Here is an 18,482-nt window from a genome sequence, read left to right on the forward strand (position 1 = left end):
TGTGTGTGTGTGTGAGTGAGTGTGAATGTGTGTGTGTGGGTGTGAGTGTGTCTAAGTGTCTGTGAGTGTGTGTGTGTGTGTGTGTGTGTGTGTGTGAGTGAGTGTGTCTAAGTGTGTGTGAGTGTGTGTGAATGTGTGTGTGTGGGTGTGAGTGTGTCTGAGTGTGTGTGAGTGTGTGTGTGTGGGTGTGAGTGTGTCTAAGTGTGTCTGAGTGTGTGTGAGTGTGTGTGTGTGGGTGTGAGTGTGTGTGTGAGTGTGTCTAAGTGTGTCTGAGTGTGTGTGTGTGTGCGTGTCTGAGTATGTCTGATTGTGTCCGAGTGTGTGTGTGAGTGTGTCTGTGTCTGTGTGTGTGTGTGTGTGAGTGTGTGTGAGTGTGTGTGAGTGTGTGTCTGAGTGTGTGTGTGTGTGCCTGAGTGTGTGTGAGTGTGTGTGTCTCAGTTCCTCTCCCTGATCAGCAGAATATTTATCCGTTTGAAGAAGCTCCAGAGAGGAGACCGACATGTTGAGGGTTAAAAATGAACGGATGAATAAATGGATGAGCGGATGAAGACCTTCCAAAATAAGACATTTCAAAAAAAGCTTTATTTAAAAGTGGTTTTGGACGAACAGGTTTCTTCCCGCCACTAGAGCGCAGCAGTGAGGCGGTCCCAGGTCACGTGACCCCGCCAGCAGCTTCATTTAGCAGCAAGCTAACCGTTAGCATCCATCCAGACTCGTCACCCCGGAGGCTCTCCCGGTTCAAACTCTCCTTCCACCCGCAACACAGCTTCACCGGCGCCTTCTTGCCCCCCCACCCACCTGGTTGTCCTCCTGGGTGTCCCCTCTCTCCGTCCTCCTGGTCCGGACCGGTGGCTGAAAACATGTCGGCGGTGCAGCGGATGAAAGTGGCGAACGAACGGCACAGTAAAACGATCACACAGCGGGGACACGTCCAGAAGACATCGGTACTGTCTGTCCGTCCTCATGTCTCTGTGTGTGCTGTTTGTCCAAACCGGATCAGAGCCGGTCGGTCAAAGACCTTCTGGACTAACTGAGCCGATCCGTCAGATTTACGGTGAGATCTGAAAGACGGCTGCGGACGGCCAGGAGATGACGTCACTGTCACAGAAGAGAATATTCATTTAACTTGTCCCTAAAGGTCCATATAGATCCAGTTCAGACCACTGTCCGTTTGTCCCTGTCACCTCCTCTGTGTCCTCCTGTGTCTCCTCCTCTGTGTCCTCCTCTGTGTCCTCCTCTGTGTCCTCCTCTGTGTCCTCCTGTGTCTCCCCGTCCCCTCCTCTGTGTCCTCCTCTGTGTCCTCCTCTGTGTCCTCCTCTGTGTCCTCCTCTGTGTCCTCCTGTGTCTCCCTGTCCCCTCCTCTGTCTCCTCCTCTGTCTCCTCCTCTGTGTCCTCCTCTGTCTCCCCGTCCCCTCCTCTGTCTCCTCCTCTGTGTCCTCCTCTGTGTCCTCCTCTGTGTCCCTGTCTCCTCCTCTGTGTCCTCCTCTGTGTCCCTGTCTCCTCCTCTGTGTCCTCCTCTGTCTCCTCCTCTGTGTCCTCCTCTGTCTCCCTGTCTCCTCCTCTGTGTCCTCCTCTGTCTCCCCGTCTCCTCCTCTGTCTCCTCCTCTGTGTCCTCCTCTGTGTCCTCCTCTGTGTCCCTGTCTCCTCCTCTGTGTCCTCCTCTGTCTCCCTGTCTCCTCCTCTGTGTCCTCCTCTGTCTCCCTGTCTCCTCCTCTGTGTCCTCCTCTGTGTCCTCCTGTGTCTCCTCCTCTGTGTCCTCCTCTGTGTCCTCCTGTGTCTCCTCCTCTGTGTCCTCCTCTGTCTCCCTGTCTCCTCCTCTGTGTCCTCCTCTGTCCCCTCCTCTGTGTCCTCCTCTGTCTCACTGTCTCCTCCCCTGTGTCCTCCTCTGTCTCCCTGTCTCCTCCTCCGTCTCCCTGTCCCCTCTTTGTTATCTTCCCTGTATGACGTGTCTTTTATTTGGGTTAGTCGGCAGCTTTTGTGCTCTGTCCAGTCAAATAAATGTTGTAAACAACCGAAATGGACACAGGGACAGGGGGACACTGTCTGAATGAGTGGCATTGGATAGTTGTCTGTCCCGCTTCAGATGTCTCAGTCTAGTCTGATGATCAGCAGCTGTGAGCTCAGAGACATTTAGTATCATCAGCAGAGTGTCCCTCCCTCAGTCCATAGTTGTCACTTTGTGTCTCGTCTCGTGGATTTACGTCTTATCTTTAAAATGTGAAGTTAGTTTTTCGTTGATCAGTGTCAACAAGCTGCTGACTGAGCTAACTGATCCCTGTCTGTGTGTTTCCAGCGGCCGGTAAACGATGAAAAATCTCCCGTGGGGCCGTGGCTGCTCGCACTCTTCGTCTTTGTGGTTTGTGGATCAGGTGAGTTGGACCTGTAAGTCTTTTAGAGACCAGATTCAGATCCACATTTACTTTATTGTCATTCCATCTGAAGATTTATATACACAGAGAAACATGTGATCTGGTCAAGGTTTACCTGTCCTGTAGACCTGTAGGTGGGGCCGGTCTCCAGGACACAGGCTCAGGGGCCAGAGGGACTGGAGGGCCTCCATCCTGCAGGTCCAGGTCATGTCCATCAGATAGTTCCTGTGACACTCACTGTGGCTGTTGTTATTCTACAGCCATCTTCCAGATCATCCAGAGCATCAGACAGGGCATGTGATGACCTTTGACCTTGTTGCTGAGCCTGTCACATGGAAGGGGCGTGTCACCGTTATGGCCCTGCCCACCACAAACACACCCACACATCCAGCTACACACTTGTTCCTGTGGAGTTTGAATCTGAGCTTGTTTTTCTTCTTACTGTAATCCCCCCTCCCTTTTTTACTTTCTTCACTGCTGATGAAGCTGATCAGCTGAACTGATAATGGTTATTAATTATTGTTGAAGTCTTAAGTCTTCTTCCTGAGTCTGAAGAAATTGTCCACCTGATTTTTTTTTTTTTAATCTTGGACTATGAAATATTCTGCAGGTCTCGTCTGGTCTCTGCTGGTCTGGGGCACAGTCTGTACTTGAAGTGGACAATGCTCTGGTTTTTATCTCATTAGATACAAATCCTGCAAATGTCCTCTGGATATTGGTCAGGCTAACGGTCTAATTAAGTGTATTTGGGACAGGTCCACTCGGCTGTCTTTATACAGTCAGTGAGACGTGGAACTCAACACCTCCAGAATGTACACATATTAGTCTAACCTTAATAGGAGGGTTTTTAATGTGAAAAACCTCCAAGAAGGGTTGAGTGTTGTTGGTCACTCATTAACATTAACAAGGTACTGAAGCTTCTAATTCAGTGTGATGAAGCCACTGCAGGCTGATCTGAGCAAGAACAGCAAACAATCTGCTCCCTTCAACATAACATGAAGAGTTAAAAATAAGGAAAAATGGACAAACTTTATGTGACAGGATTTGTATTTAATGAGGAACCAAGTCCGTTTTAAATCGTTTTATTGTGAACACCTTTCCTCCAGTATCCTATTGGTCAGGAAGAATCCGGTCTTTGTTCTGGAGGAAATGATTGGCCCCAGGTTCAGGTTTGATCAGAGGAGAATTCCAGCATCGGACCAGCAGCATTTCTGCTAGGGGCTGCAGGTTTTGAAGCAGTTGCTGGTTTAGTTTTTGGGAGGCTGCAGCAGTCGGTGGTTCAAAGCTCAGCAAAAAACCTGCTGGACCACCTGCTCTGCTTTTATACAAAATAAACCACAAATATTTTCTGTATGCGCCTCCTGATGTGTCCTTCATTGGTTTCTTGTCTCACTGTTCAACACAACGTGGACTCCACTAGACTGAGATCTTGATTTCAAGAGTCTCTTTATTCATGAGGAAAGCTTGTTTGATTCTAAATGCGGAGGAAGAAGAACAGACATTCATTAATTCATACTTCAGCTCTTGGATAGGAGAGAACCTGGAGATCAAACACTCTGTCAGTGGACAACAGAATACCACCCATTTTAATTGAAAGAATATTTTTGAGTTCACATTCATAAGTTCATTGCTACAAACTGACGTATTTGTATAAAAATTAAGTTGAAAAAGTGAACCTGTAATATATTCAAGATGAATTTGCTACAGTTTGAAACATTTCACCCTTTGTATAAATTAAGTAGATGATGATTACAGATCTGGACAGACGTCCAGTCAGTGATGGTTGTTCTGTGATCATGGTCATCGAACCAACTGGTCAAAATACTCAAACGTTTTCAGATACCCTCTGTACACGAGAGGGACCAGTCCAGTCCAGTCCAGTCCTGGTCTCAGGTGATGCTGACCTTCCTGTTCAGGGCAGATGCAGCTCAGGTAACGCTGTGACATCATCTGGAGGTCACGGGTGATGCTGCTCTACGGAGGTCTTTGGTCACTGATGCAATGAATCATGGGAAATGTGGGCTCACAAAGACTCCACCTGTTAGACAGACCTGGTCTCTGGACTGAAGGGTATTAATGGCTACAGCCAGTGAAGGGACGACTTCAAAGGCTGTAGCCAGATGCCAGACTGTGTTGAAGTCTATGGGAAAATGTCCCTCCTCCTCCCTGATGAGTTTCTGGTCTCAGTCTGAAAGACATGATGTTCATTTAGAGGGCGGGGCTACTGAGTAATTGACAGACGGGCCACCCACTCAGTGCACTTATTTAAAAAACAAAGATGGCGACGGGAAAATTAAAAATGTAACTTTAAGACGGCGCATTAGAAACCGACAGGTGACGTCACTCAGTTCCGACTGTCTGAGAGTGAGTGGATCCCCGGATCCGGGACCGGGACCGGGACTCGGTTGTCCCGGGTCCTGGACACGATAGCCCCTCCCCCGTTACTACGCAGTGACGTCAGAGCAGAAGAAGATGGCGGTCGTGCCGAAGGCGGAAGGTAAAGAGGCTTTAACAGACTGACTGAGCAGCTCTGTCGGCGGCCGTCTGCTGCAGGTTGGACCGGCTCTGTGAACCGGGAGCCTCCAGGGCTTAATGCCCGCTGACCGACCCGGACTGGGCCGTTTTAACCCGGAGGTACAGCCTCACAGGCCGGCTCTCGGAGCTGTTTGGTCGCTGCTTATGCGGGCTAGCCTCTGTGGATAACGTTAGCAGGTTAGCTGAGCAGATAAACAAGCAAACGTTGGTGTTATTCATTGACAAATAAATGATACTCGTCCTGTTAATTCAGCAGAGCATGGCGCAGTGTGACGGACATTAGCGTTGTGCTGAAAATGAATGATGACAAAGGTCATTAGCGCCCAGAGAGCGGCTGAGCTGAGCTCCTGTAGGCGGGACAGGAGCCTCGAGAGGCGGCCACCGCAGTTAGGCGAGTCCGCGGTCTCAGTCAGGCCTGCGGGGAGTGAGACTGTGTTTATGTGTGGGTGGATGGAAACGGAGACAAAATTGTCAGTATTACAACATTAGACTACTAAAGCAGCAACAGAGATTATTCTGAAATATTTTTGATGGATTTATTTCCTGTGGTGTTCGAAGACACCTTTGCAGGCTGTTTGGAGACGGACCAGTTCATTTTAATCAGCATCTTCTCTAGTTAACAGGCTAATGTGAGTCACTGAGTGTTTGTGGTGTATAACTGAGGTGTGTTACTAAAACCAGGGACAGTGATGGAGTTCTGTGGTAGCATGTAAAAATCAGTGTTATGTAACACACACAGACTTTTTCCATTTAAAGTGGGTGCAAATTCAACTGTTGCCAAGCAACAGGGAGCAATTGAAGGTGTGTGTGTGAGAGACATGTTGTTGTTTCATATTGATTGTAGGATTGATTCATTGTGTTTGTGTGTATAGCGGAGCAGTGTGGGAGGTTGTGCACAGTGTGAGTTTCATCCTGCATGGACTTGTCACCATGAGCAACAAGGACATGGTTTCCCCGGAGACAGGTTAGTTCTGCACCCACCAGACACTGTAAAGTTTATCATTCCTGCACACAGACAGCGGTTGTCACGGTAACCGCAAGGTGTTGACTGCCCAGGTTAAGGTTCCTGCATTAAACCTTTTGAAATGGAGGTAATTTTGGGATTGCGACACAAAGAGCAGCTGTGACCTTAGACTCATTCAGCCTCAGCATGTTGGCAGTCTCCAGACCTGGACTTGGACCTGCTCCTGTCAGGTCTCCTCACTGTGAACATTAAACCTGTCTATGTCTGCAGAAAATAAAGGACAGAGGAAGGTCTTTCTTCCTAACAAGCTGCTGGAGTGTCTCCCTCGTTCATCCAATCTACCTAATGAGCGTCTGAGGTGGAACACGAACGAGGTGAGAGACGATTGATGCCAGGCCTCAGTCCAGAGTCAACAAAACTCAGCTGCGGATCACACCTGATCTGATGTCTGCTCTATTATTGATGCTGCTAAATGCTGCTGTTATTAATAACATTGATGATGTTAGGAAGTGAAGCATCAATTTGATTAGAAAAAAAGTTTACTTTTATTTCTTTAGAAATGTTTTTCAATATAGTTTTTTTCATTGTCTGGTTCAACTACTTGGGTCTGCATTTACACTTCTGAAAGTTAGGGCTTTTATTTTGAAGAGAAAGGCCCTTAACACTGAGCTGTTCTGTCCTGCAGGAGATCGCCTCCTACCTGATATCATTTGACCGACATGATGAGTGGCTTTCCTGCTCCCTGGAGATCAGGTACGCACAAACTCACCTGCCAGGCGATGCTCAGGGAGTCACTCTCTAGCTGTCATGACTCTGTGCTCTGTCTCTTAGGCCGAAGAATGGCAGCATCATCCTCTACAACAGGAAGAAGGTGAAGTACAGGAAGGACGGATACTGCTGGAAGAAAAGGAAGGATGGAAAGACCACGAGAGAGGACCACATGAAGCTGAAGGTCCAGGGCATGGAGGTCTGCAGTACACTGTCCCTGGATAGTCACACACTATGTCTTTTAGTGTCAGTTATATGTGTCTGAGTCTGTTGTGTAGTTGATGCTAAATCATGCTAACCTGCTGTTTCAGTGCCTGTATGGCTGCTACGTCCATTCCTCCATTGTGCCAACATTCCACAGACGATGCTACTGGCTGCTGCAGGTACGCCCCCCCCCCCCCCCCCCCCCCACACACACACACACACACACACACCTAGCCCCAGTATCATCTTCCTTTGGTCTTTGCTGTAAAACTTTCTAATCTGCATTGAGACTCTCAGGGAAACATCAGATCTGACAGACACTGCTGTAAATACAACAGCACATGAATTTTCACCCTTTCATTGTGTGTTTCTGAGACAGAACCCAGACATTGTGCTGGTTCACTACCTGAATGTGCCATCCCTGGAGGAATCTGGGAAATGCAGTCCATTTCTTTGTGCGGTGGCCGACCGCCATGACAGTGTGAGGTGGAGCCGAGATGACCTACTGAACCAGCTGAAGCCCATGTGTACGACACACATCCGTGCGTGTTTGTATGTTGATGGGGTGTGTTGACTGTGCGTTGACATTCCATTGTGTGTGTGTGTGTCAGTCCACAGTATGAAGTGTTCAGGTGATTTCAGTATTGAGGAGCTGGTTCAACACATTCTGGACCGACAGAGAACCAAACCACAGCCTCGTACACACACCTGTCTGTGTAACACAGCCCAAGGTACCAGCACACCATCCTGTGACATCACTGTGACTCCTCTGACGGTGACTAATGCCCTCTTCCTCTGTGTGTGTGTGTGTGTGTAGTGTCTACAGGAGTGAACATTCCCCATCGCTGTAACAGCACCAAGCATCGCATCATCTCCCCCAAACTGCCCTCCTCCACCTGCCGGCCCTCCCCCTCTCCCCTGTCCTCAGAGGCTCGGTGCGCAAGTCGAGGGGCGGGGGGAGGTGTGGGAGAAGCCAAATCGCCTCACCTCCAGGCTCAGAGCAGCCCGGTGTCGTCTCCCTGTCCTTCCTCCACGTAAGTCCGCCTGATGTGTCTGAGGCGCCATCATGATGTCACATGACATCACTGTCTTCTGTGAGTGTGTGTTCACATGTCACACCATATTCTTTGTTTTACAGCTCCACTTCATCTCCACCTCAGCCCCACAGGGCGACCATCACTGTGAGTAACCACAGCAACACTTTCTACAGTGACTGCCACAGTAACCTGACAACAGTGGCGCTCCCTCAGAATGCTGTGATCGTCATGGCAACAACCACTACACTCCCTGGAGGAAGAGCGGGGCAGGGCGGAGGAGTTGTAGGCGGAGCCAGAGGAGAGGAGGCGGGGCAAGGGAGAAGCCTGTCACTAACCCAATCCGGCCAGTTACTACTCTCCTCTGCTCTCCCTCCACCTGCCAGCAAGCCTCCCTCCCCCTCCCCTCCGTTGTCGTTGTCCTCACCTGTACCCCCCTCCCTCCCCCCTCCCCCTGTACAGGCACACAGCATGGCAACACTCTCCCTCACCCTCCTCCCCTCACCTGTCATTGGAGGGCTGCTCCTCACCCCTTCCTCCTCAAACACCTCCCTCTGCTCCCCCCCTCCTCCCCCTGTGGCTGCCTCCCCTTCATCTCCCCCGTCTTCCCCTTCACCACCTCTGCCTCCCCCTTCCCTCCTCCCTGCCTTTGACCCAGACTCATTCCTCAACTCCCCGAAACAGGGCCAGACATACGGCGGCCCACCTCCCTCCTCCTCTGCTCCCTCCCCCGTCCTCTGCTCCTCCTCACCTCTGTCTTCCCCCTCTCTCGCTCTCTCCCTATCCCCCACCTCCACCCCTCCCTCCTCCGTGTCCCCTCCTTCCTCTCTCTCCTCTCTCTCCTCTTCCTCGGAAGCAGACAGGAGAGAGTCTGCCCACCCCCTCTCCTCCCCCTCTTTATCTTCCTCCCCACCCTCATCTGCGCTACCCCCCCCACTCTCCCTTTCTCTATGTCCCACATCCACCGTGGCCCCACCCTTCCTGCCCCTCTGCCTGGACCTGGGAGCTTTGGGCGAGTCGGAGGGAGGGAGGGAGGTGGAAAAGGCAAGGAAGGAAGAGGAGGAGGTGAAGGAAGGAAGAGAGATTGATGCTGCCGGTGATGAGGATGGTGAGGAGGAAGATGATGATGAAGGCAGTGCTCCCCCCACCAAACTGGCTCTGTTGCAGGCAAGTAAATTTATATTAATGAAGCATCAACAGAGACTTGGAGGTGTTGCCTTAAATTTCTCTGAATTGTGACTGTTTAAGTCTTCATTAATCATCGACGATGAGCTGTTGAGCAACTGATCAAATTTGTTTCTGATCAGATAAGATGTCAGTGAAACAGCAACAAAACAAACAAAGGATATTCCCCAGACTTCCTAAAGGCACCACCGTCCTTTCAGCATCTGTCCAAGCCATTTAGCCACCTCCTCTGTTCTGACCTTTGACTCATGACTGATGGTGTCATTTCTTTCTTCCGGTATTGTTCAGGCGAGTCACGCCTCAGCCGCCTCGTCGCCACACCAACAGAAAAGAACCAGCGCCGCTTCACTGCTTCTGGTTTGTCAGGACTCAGCAGCTCCTCCCACCCCACCAGCCAGTCAGATGCAGCGACGGGTTGATGGACAGCAGCAGGCAGCCCTCAGGCGGTCCTACAATCACCTTTCTCCCCCTGAGGCTTCAGCCTCACCTCAATTATTACTGTCCCACTTTGCCAACATTAAAGCTAATGCGGCGTCCACTCCCGTTGCGGTCACCATGGCTACCACTCACCTGGAGATACCAACCATTCAGGTGAAGGAGGAGACGAGGCAGGACTATGACTCAGAGAACACTTGTATGGACACACACCTAGATGAGGAGGCAGAAACCTGCGAACGGGGAGGGGAGGAGCTTGATATCTCCTTCGACAGCCAGTTTCCTGACCTCATCTCTGACCTCATCACAGAGGAGACCAATCCTGAGGCAGCGCAGCCTGTCACCGCCACGCCAAACCTAGCCGTATTCCCAGTTGGGGTCCGATACATGGTGCCTCCCCAGCCATCACCCTCTTCCTCTTTCCTCCCCTTCCCTCACCCACTGCCCTCCTCCTCCACCCGCCTTGCCTCCATCACTGACTTCTCTCCAGAGTGGTCCTATCCCGAGGTAATCACCATTATTGAGTCATAAAGCCACCAATGAACAATAACGGGCCATCATTTTGATCAGCGATTACTAGTGATCAAAGGATCAGGTGATCAGGTGAGATGTTGTCAGCTGCAGTCAGGCTTTCTGTCCACTAGAGGACAGCACTTTGACTGTTAGAGGCCGCCTTCACTCTGAGTTTTTGGAGAGATTAGAGGTCAAAGGTCAAGCTTCACCAACAAACTGTTTTACTCTTGTAAAAATGTAATTGATTAGGCATCGGCATAGTCATATTCCATCATAACCCCAACCCCCTCTGCCCCCCCAGGGAGGAGTTAAGGTGCTGATCACAGGACCGTGGAGTGAACTGTCAGGCCGATACTCGTGTGTTTTTGATCAGAGCACCGTCCCTGCATCCCTGATCCAGCCAGGAGTCCTGCGCTGCTACTGCCCAGGTAACACACACAACCTGAATCGACAAACTGAGGTTCACACCTGGTTTGATGTCTTCTGTATGAGGAGGATGATGATGATTGGACTGTCTAGTGTAGACGGGGAGCTGGACTGACCGGGAGTCTCTCTGCTCTTTCAGCCCATGAGGCTGGTCTGGTGTGTCTGCAGGTTCTGGAGTCTGGAGGTTCAGTTTCTTCTTCAGTCCTGTTTGAGTATCGAGCGAGGAACGCCAGCTCCCTGCCCAGCTCTCAGCTCGACTGGCTCTCATTGGACGGTCAGACTCTGCCCCCCCCCTTTGGTCTCTCTCTCTCTGGTCTCTCTCTCTCTCTCTCTGGTGTCTCTCTCTCTCTGGTCTCTCTCTCTCTCTCTGGTCTCTCTCTCTCTCTCTGGTCTCTCTCTCGCTCTCTCTGGTCTCTCTCTCTCTCTGTCCTCTCGCTCTCTCTGGTCTCTCGCTCTCTCTGGTCTCTCGCTCTCTCTGGTCTCTCTCTCTCTCTGGTCTCTCCCTCTCTCTGGTCTCTCTCTCTGGTCTCTCTCTCTGGTCTCGCTCTCTCTCTGGTCTCGCTCTCTCTCTGGTCTCGCTCTCTCTCTGGTCTCTCTCTCTCTGGTCTCTCTCTCTCTCTCTGGTCTCTCTCGCTCTCTCTGGTCTCTCTCTGGTCTCTCTCTGGTCTCTCTCTGGTCTCTCTCTGGTCTCTCTCTGGTCTCTCTCGCTCTCTGGTCTCTCTCGCTCTCTCTGGTCTCTCTCTCTCTCTGGTCTCTCTCTCTCTCTCTGGTCTCTCTCTCTCTCTGGCTCTCTCTCTCTCTGGTCTCTCTCTCTCTGGTCTCTCTCTCTCTGGTCTCTCTCGCTCTCTGGTCTTTCGCTCTCTCTGGTCTCTCTCTCTCTCTGGTCTCTCTCTGGTCTCTCTCTCTCTGGTCTCTCTCTCTCTGGTCTCTCTCTCTCTGGTCTCTCTCTCTCTGGTCTCTCTCTCTCTGGTCTCTCTCGCTCTCTCTGGTCTATCTCGCTCTCTGGTCTCTCGCTCTCTCTGGTCTCTCTCGCTCTCTCTGGTCTCTCTCTCTCTCTGGTCTCTCTCTCTCTCTGGTCTCTCCCTCTCTCTGGTCTCTCCCTCTCTCTGGTCTCTCTCTCTCTCTCTGGTCTCTCTCTCTGGTCTCTCTGGTTTCTGGACTCTGGACTTTGGGGGTTTCAGGCTCAGGTCCAGGAATGTCACACACTCAGTTAAGACCCCCCCCCCCCATGTTGTGGATTTCCATGATGCCTCACTGCTGTGCTCAGTCATCCAGTAACACACTGCTCTGTATGTCTCACTCTCTGGGTTTAACTTCAACTGATCCTTGCACGACCGCTTAGTTAGTGTGTGTGTGTGTGTGTGTGTGTGTGTGTGTGTGTGTGTGTGTGTGTGTGTGTGTGTGTGTGTGTGTGTGTGTGAAATCTCTCATCACCTCGTCATCACTGCACATTTTAAGCTTGTGTGTATGTGTGTTAACTTATCCTGTGACATCATAATGTACCCAGAATGCTCTTCATCTGTGCTCACCCACAGCAATAGAGAGAGAGAGGGGGAAGGCGGGAGAGACAAGGGGGGAGAGAGAGAGAGGGAGGGACAAGGGGAGAGAGAGGGGGGGGAGAGAGAGAGAGAGAGACAGAGAGAGGATGTTTGGACAGAAGATGGACCAACAACAGCAAGACAACTCACATCAACAGGACGGTAGGACAAGAGTGTGTGTGTGTGTGTGTTCAGGTAGTTGCTGTGGTAACTGAGCAGCTGTGTCACCATGGCAACCAACCCAAGTTAAAACCAAAGTTCTACTTTCTTCATGATGAAGCAGCAGATGATCTGTGATATCTGCCCACCGACACCTGAGGTCACCTCAGGTCATGTGATCACTGACTTTTCACTTCCTGCTACATCAGACCAACAAACTGTTCACACATGACTTGGTCTGAGTCCAGGTGTGGAACCCCCCAAATACGCAATGTGTGTGTGTGTGTGTATATGTGTGTGCGCTTCAGGTCACAGCGTATCAGGCTATATTAGGGAGTCTGCTTTTATTTCCTGCCACACTGACAGTGCCAGGCAGCAGGATGATTGAAGTCAAATAGTTTCCATTTGAAACTCTGTGTGTGTCTGTGTGTGTATATCATTGTGGGTCTTTCTATTGTATAGACAAATTCTGGTTTAAACAATGTGTCCATGCTCCAGTCTGGTCCTCATACCTTGAACAGTTCGGGTTAGAAGGAAGGTATTATGTCCTTATATCTAACTTAAGATAGGTGTGTCTGTGTGGAAGAGGCTGATTATGAGAGAGCTTTTCCTTCAATCTCAGAATGTGCCGAGATTAACTATGGGGAGGCTCAAATTTAAGATGGTCATTCTGGTTCTGCTTCTTGTTGGAGTCTTGTTGATCATCTTTGAAGACTGACTCTGTTAGTCCTTCGTTTGCAGATAATCAGTTCAGGATGTCCATCCTGGAGCGGCTGGAGCAGATGGAGCGTAGGATGGCAGAGATGGCCGCCCGTGACAACAACCACCAACAGCAACATCAACAGCATCACGGCAACCAGCTGGCCACACCCCCTCCCCCAGCCCTACCTGAGGACCAGGACCAGGTGAGTGTGACCAAGTATTACAGTGGCTGTTTAAACAATATGAGGCTCTGCCAACAGCTGTAACCAGACCAGACTGGATGTTGTTGGGCTGAGACAGGATGGTCAGCAGATGATCGGTCTGATCAGCTCCCTGTAGACCTGGATGACAAATCCCTTTGAACGCTTTCTGCATTCTGACCTCTGCTGAGCTGCTGAGACTCGACGGGGGGGGGCTCTGACATCATGGGGAGTTTGGCAGAGTCCTGGAGTTAAAATAGACTCAGTGACAGAGACAGACAGAGCTGACCTTAAAAACAATTACAGCCACAACACTTCATATCAGGACTCTCACTGACCATCACTGGACCTAAGGTCGTAAAAAGGCTGCGAAATGAGTGAAAGTGATGACCTGTGATGTCATCAGCAGCATCAGACTGGCGGAGTGATGACATCCTCACAGGAAACACTGTGGTGACAAAGACCAGATGTGTGTTCACCACGAGAGTCAAGTCAGAGAAACAGTGGAGACTGGACAGCAAACTGATCGATCAGTCAGCCAATCGATCGGGCTACTTGATAAAATCAATTTAAATGTAACACAGTAAAGAGCCAAACAAATGGGTGTGGTCTGAGTGTGCTTGAAGCAGCATTAATGACTGACAGCTGTTTCTCCACAGGCTGCCCCCCACTCCCTCAGCTTCCACTCATGGATAACCTCGCTCACCCACGGGGGGCATATTGGAGAGGGTCAGAGAGAAAGACTGGAGGGGGGTGTATGGTGTTTGTTGGGGGGGCGTGAATAATACTTAGCAAAGAGATTGATTATAATCCATACACAGACTGCTGCAGTGAGGAGCTCTGTGATTGGTCAGTTCACTCTGTGGTCCTGATGACATCGCAGCTGTGTAATATTGCTGTCTCTGTGTCAGTCCTCTCAGTGGTTTGAGAGGAGGATTGTGGGAGTTTGTGAGCGAATGATGAGGATTGGACGATGGGGGGGGGGAGGAGGAGGAAGAGAGAGGCTTCATCACTCCATCCGTCACCGCGGGATGACACTGCTCCACCTGGCAGCTGCACAGGGGTACACACACCTGATCCGAACTCTGATCCACTGGAGGTACGCACACACGCACGCACGCACGCATGCACAGAAACATACACACACTCCTGATGTGACTGTGTGTGTTGTAGGAGTGTTAACAGTGACAGTCTGGACCTGGAACAAGAAGTCGATCCTCTGAACGTCGACCACTTCTCCTGCACACCGCTGGTAACACACATACACTGTAACCATAGCGACAGTAATGACGCCAACATGTCACATGTCACCAACAGTCTGTTACCTGTCACCTGTGCTCCAGATGTGGGCGTGTGCTCTGGGCCATCAGAGGGCGGCCGAGCTCCTGTACCGCTGGAACAGTCTGGCTCTGGGGATCCCTGATTCGTTGGGACGTCTGCCGCTCGCTGTTGCTCGCTCCCGAGGGCACACACGTCTCGCCACGGCGTTGGAGGAGCTGCACACACAGCACACAAACACTCATATACATGCACTGCCCACACACACACACACATTGGCCACGCCACAGCTGCCCCCATCTCCTCTTTCCACCAGTCCAGACACAGGTACCTGCTCACCTGCTCACATGACACCATTCTGACTGTGGATTGGCTGTAATGTCTCCCTTCTGCCTCCTGCAGGTCTGAGCTCCTCCAGCAGCCTCCCTTCACCCAGTGACCCCTCCTCCCCCTCTCCAAGCTCCGCCTACTCCAGTGGACCTGCCCCCATGGACACCTCCCCTTCCTCTCCCTTCTCTCCTTCCTCTTCCTCCTCCCTGCCTGTGTCCCCTCCCTCTGCCTCCTCCATCTCCCTCCCTCCCGTGTCCATGTGGGGGGAGGAGCCTAACACAGGTAACGCAGGTAATCTGAGTGCCCAGCTTGACTCCAGGTTCTGTCACTGAAATGATAATAGTTTTTTTTGTTCTTTTTCATGGTCACAGGTTTGAATCTCAGAGACTCCCCCCTTTACCTCATGGACTGTGAGAGTGCTTCACCCAGCCACACACAGACAACAGGCGGTCGACGGTTGCATGCAGCTGCAGCGTTCGAGGAGCAGTTGCTGAGCTACAGTGAGAACGACGAGAACGAAGGCGGGGAGGAGTACCTGGAGGAGGAGGTGCTGCAGGTACACACGAGTCCTAAGTCCGGGTCTGAGCCTCATCACCTACGGAGGTTTAGTCCACTGCGTTGCTCTTCAAGCAGGTTGGAAAGTGAGTCCCTGTTGCTATGGTTTCCCTGCCCCTGCACAGGTTGACATGGCAACGTTGGCAGAGCAGATCATCGAAGCAACCCCAGAGCGAATAAAACAAGAGGAATTCCCCCGGGGGGCAGAGTCCCCACTGAGAGAGAGACGGAACAACCCCACCATACAGGACACTTGGCTGGCGACCTACCTGGACACAGTCGACACGCACACACACTCCCCACCAAGGTAAGCCCCGCCCCAAAAGGACGACCCTAACACTGATCAGCATCGTGATGTGACTGCAGATCTAACCTATAAGAACGTGTGTCCACCTACAGGCGGGTTTGTCCCCCATCACCTCTCAGTGCGCTGGCCCTTCAGAGGCTCCGCCCACCCTCCTCTGCAGCATGGGCAGAGTTCCTGAATGCCTCAGCCAATGGGAAGATGGAGAGAGACTTTGCACTGCTGACACTGACGGACGGAGAGCAGAGAGAACTGTACGAAGCCGCCAGAATCATCCAGAACGCCTTCAGGAGATACAAGGTCCAGACCTGGTCCCTGACTTTAGGCCCCCAGTCCAGTCCAGACCTGGTCCCTGACTTTAGGCCCCCAGTCCAGTCCAGACCTGGTCCCTGACTTTAGGCCCCCAGTCCAGTCCAGTCCAGTTCTGTCCAGTCCAGACCTGGTCCCTGACTTTAAGCCTAAAGTTTTCTTCTGAACAGTTATTTTGTGTCTTCAGGACTGGTTGACACTAAAATGTCTCCTTTTGTCTTCAGGGTCGGAGGTTGAAGGAGCAGCAGGACATGGCTGCAGCTGTCATCCAGAGGTGCTACAGGAAGTACAAACAGGTGTGTGCGTGTGCGTGTGTGACCTGAAGCTTTGCTAACATTTAACTAACCTGCTGTCTCTCTCTCTGCTTAGCTAACATGGATAGCTCTGAAGGTAACCTGGCTGAACAGTAGCTGTAGTGATGTGTAGTCAGGTGTGTGTGTGTGTGCGTGCATGTGTGCGCAGAAAGATGAAGAGTTGGTAAAGTCTGTGGACAGTCGACTCTGATCAGTCTGTCTAAACATCTGTGAGAATTACGTGTTGTGTTCACTGACAGTGGGAGAATTCAGCCTCACAGCTCTCCTCTTCCTTTTCCTGTGTCGAGGTGCTTTCCTGTTTTGTGTGTGTGTAGGTGTATGTGTGTGTATGTATGTATGTATGTACACGCTAACTGTGTGACTGTCCCCTCAGTACGCTCTCTACAAGAAGATGACCCAGGCAGCCATCTTGATCCAGTCCAAGTTCAGGTCCTACTATGAGCAGAAGCGTTTCCAGCAGAGCCGCCGTGCGGCGGTCCTCATCCAGCAGTACTACCGCAGCTACAAAGAGTACGAGCGACTCAAACAGGCGCCGCGTGGTGCCGCCAGCCACAACCCCAAGATCAAGTAAGAGCCGGACACACACCTGTCACCATGGTTACGTCTCTGTCAGCTGGTTGGTAGGTTTACCTGCAGATGGAGAGCTTCAGAGCTCTAGAGATTTGAAACAGCTGACCTCTGACCCCATTCACATCACAGGCAGAACTGATGGAGCTTTTTGATGATGTCACACCAACCAGTTCAGATCAGTGATTGACAGCAGACATCGATTATTTTTCCATCAGGGGATCGTTCTTAACCAAGAAACAGGACCAGGCTGCGAGGAAGATCATGAGGTTCCTGAGACGCTGCAGGCACAGGTGACACACGCACGCACACACACACCGACACACTCATAGGTGGCATGCACACACACAGACACACAGCTGACACCCACACAGGTCAGACTTGTGTTGATGTTTCTCAGGATCAAAGAGCTGAAACAGAGCAGAGAGCTGGAGAGACGAGGACTGACCACGTAGAGCTGCTGACGTCCATCATGGAGGACAAACGGACAGAGAGGCCTGACGTCTCATCCATCTATCTGCTGAGCTGCTCTCCTGGTTGAATGTAAATGTCTGCAGCTCCATGTCCAAACTTTCCGCCCTCCTGCCTCAAAGGCGCTGGTCGTTGGGTTGTTCTCGCCCTGAGTCGAGCCTCACAGGATGTAGAGGAGTCTGACTCAGCTCTGTGATCCAGGAAGTGATGTCACTGCTGGATCAGTGTGACAGCCGGTCTGCGCAGAAGCAGGCGGTTGTAAATTCACCAGAATAAAAAAGAGGTCATCTCATGATTTGAATCAACAGCCTACTGAGCCTGGTGCATGCTGGGATACTTGGAGACAAACCCCCCAGGTGGAGCAGGAACTCAGACTGAGAACGGATCACTTATCCCTCCTGAGAGGCAAAGCTCAGGGCAAAACAAACCACCTCCTCCCATAATCCTTTGCTGTGCAGGTGAGAGGAAGTAGAGGCCTGAATGTTCCAGGTGGAAGTAAAAGGAAGCTCCAGATTATTTAAATACGCCGAAAAAGAGGAATATATATTCTACAGATTTCTAGAAGCTATGGATGTTTATTTATTACAGCATGATCTGTTAGAGCAGCTGTACCTGTCTGACTACCTGTCTGTCTGTACCGGTCTGACGTTACCTGTCTGTCCCTGTCTCTCTCAGTCTGTACCCGTCTCTGTCTTTACCTGTCTGTCTCTCTCTCTCTCTCTCTCTCTGTACCTGTCTCTACCTTTACCTGTCTGTCTCTCTCTCTCTCTCTCTCTCTGTCTGTACCTGTCTGTCTCTCTCTGTACCTGTCTGTCTTTACCTGTCTGTCTCTCTCTGTCTGTACCTGTCTGACTTTACCTGTCTTTTTCTCTCTCTCTCTTTCTGTCTGTCTGTACCCGTCTCTGTCTTTACCTGTCTGTCTGTCTCTCTCTCTGTCTGTACCCGTCCCTGTCTTTACCTGTCTGTCTCTCTCTCTCTCTCTCTCTGTGTACCCGTCTGCGGCACAGACTGGAAGGTGAAGTCTTAAGGATCCCACCTCTGACGTTCTGATCTTTGGTTCACACCTGAACCATCAGCTCTGTGAGGTCAGAGGTCAGACGGGGTTCCCTGTTTCTTAATGAGCGGCACCAACGCTTTTCCGCCGCCTCTCGAGCCCCTGTTTTGATACGGTGACCACCCCGTCGTCATGGAAACCACAGCATGAGTTCTTTGAGTTGTTGGGCTGTTGCAGTGAAGCTTTGCATGAGTTTGTATTTAAATGTTCAAAACCTTCAACATGAACATCAGATCAATAAATCAGCTGTTTTCTGTTGGTCTGGTTC

At 51.0% G+C, this 18,482-nt stretch overlaps 2 protein-coding genes across 6 annotated transcripts; both read left to right on the forward strand.

Annotated features, from left to right (window-relative positions):
• The first annotated feature begins 633 nt into the window (after positions 1-633).
• Positions 634-3,720, forward strand: LOC115058662 (stress-associated endoplasmic reticulum protein 1). Its single transcript, XM_029526099.1, has 3 exons — positions 634-944; positions 2,294-2,369; positions 2,630-3,720. The coding sequence occupies exons 1-3, from the start codon at positions 861-863 to the stop codon at positions 2,668-2,670; spliced, it is 201 nt and encodes a 66-aa protein (XP_029381959.1). The 5' UTR covers positions 634-860; the 3' UTR covers positions 2,671-3,720.
• Positions 3,721-4,742: 1,022 nt separating this feature from the next.
• Positions 4,743-17,893, forward strand: camta2 (calmodulin binding transcription activator 2). Of its 5 annotated transcripts, XM_029526026.1 has the most exons (26): positions 4,834-5,081; positions 5,777-5,868; positions 6,139-6,242; positions 6,554-6,621; positions 6,700-6,835; positions 6,948-7,019; positions 7,220-7,367; positions 7,452-7,571; positions 7,658-7,874; positions 7,979-8,021; positions 8,091-9,041; positions 9,348-10,001; positions 10,309-10,435; positions 10,573-10,707; positions 12,872-13,035; positions 13,944-14,131; positions 14,206-14,284; positions 14,376-14,637; positions 14,713-14,922; positions 15,012-15,196; positions 15,321-15,502; positions 15,595-15,799; positions 16,033-16,104; positions 16,496-16,689; positions 16,908-16,982; positions 17,090-17,893. In XM_029526026.1, exons 2-26 carry the CDS (start codon positions 5,835-5,837, stop codon positions 17,142-17,144), a joined length of 4,680 nt encoding a protein of 1,559 aa, XP_029381886.1. In that variant the 5' UTR covers positions 4,834-5,081; positions 5,777-5,834; the 3' UTR covers positions 17,145-17,893. The 5 variants fall into 5 exon arrangements, with proteins under 5 accessions (XP_029381885.1, XP_029381886.1, XP_029381883.1 ...); XM_029526025.1 differs by having other exon boundaries at positions 4,743-4,866; positions 7,979-9,041; XM_029526023.1 differs by having other exon boundaries at positions 7,979-9,041.
• The last annotated feature ends 589 nt before the right edge of the window (positions 17,894-18,482 follow it).

Source organism: Echeneis naucrates, chromosome 18 (genome assembly GCF_900963305.1).
Source record: "Echeneis naucrates chromosome 18, fEcheNa1.1, whole genome shotgun sequence".
NCBI lineage: Eukaryota > Metazoa > Chordata > Actinopteri > Carangiformes > Echeneidae > Echeneis > Echeneis naucrates.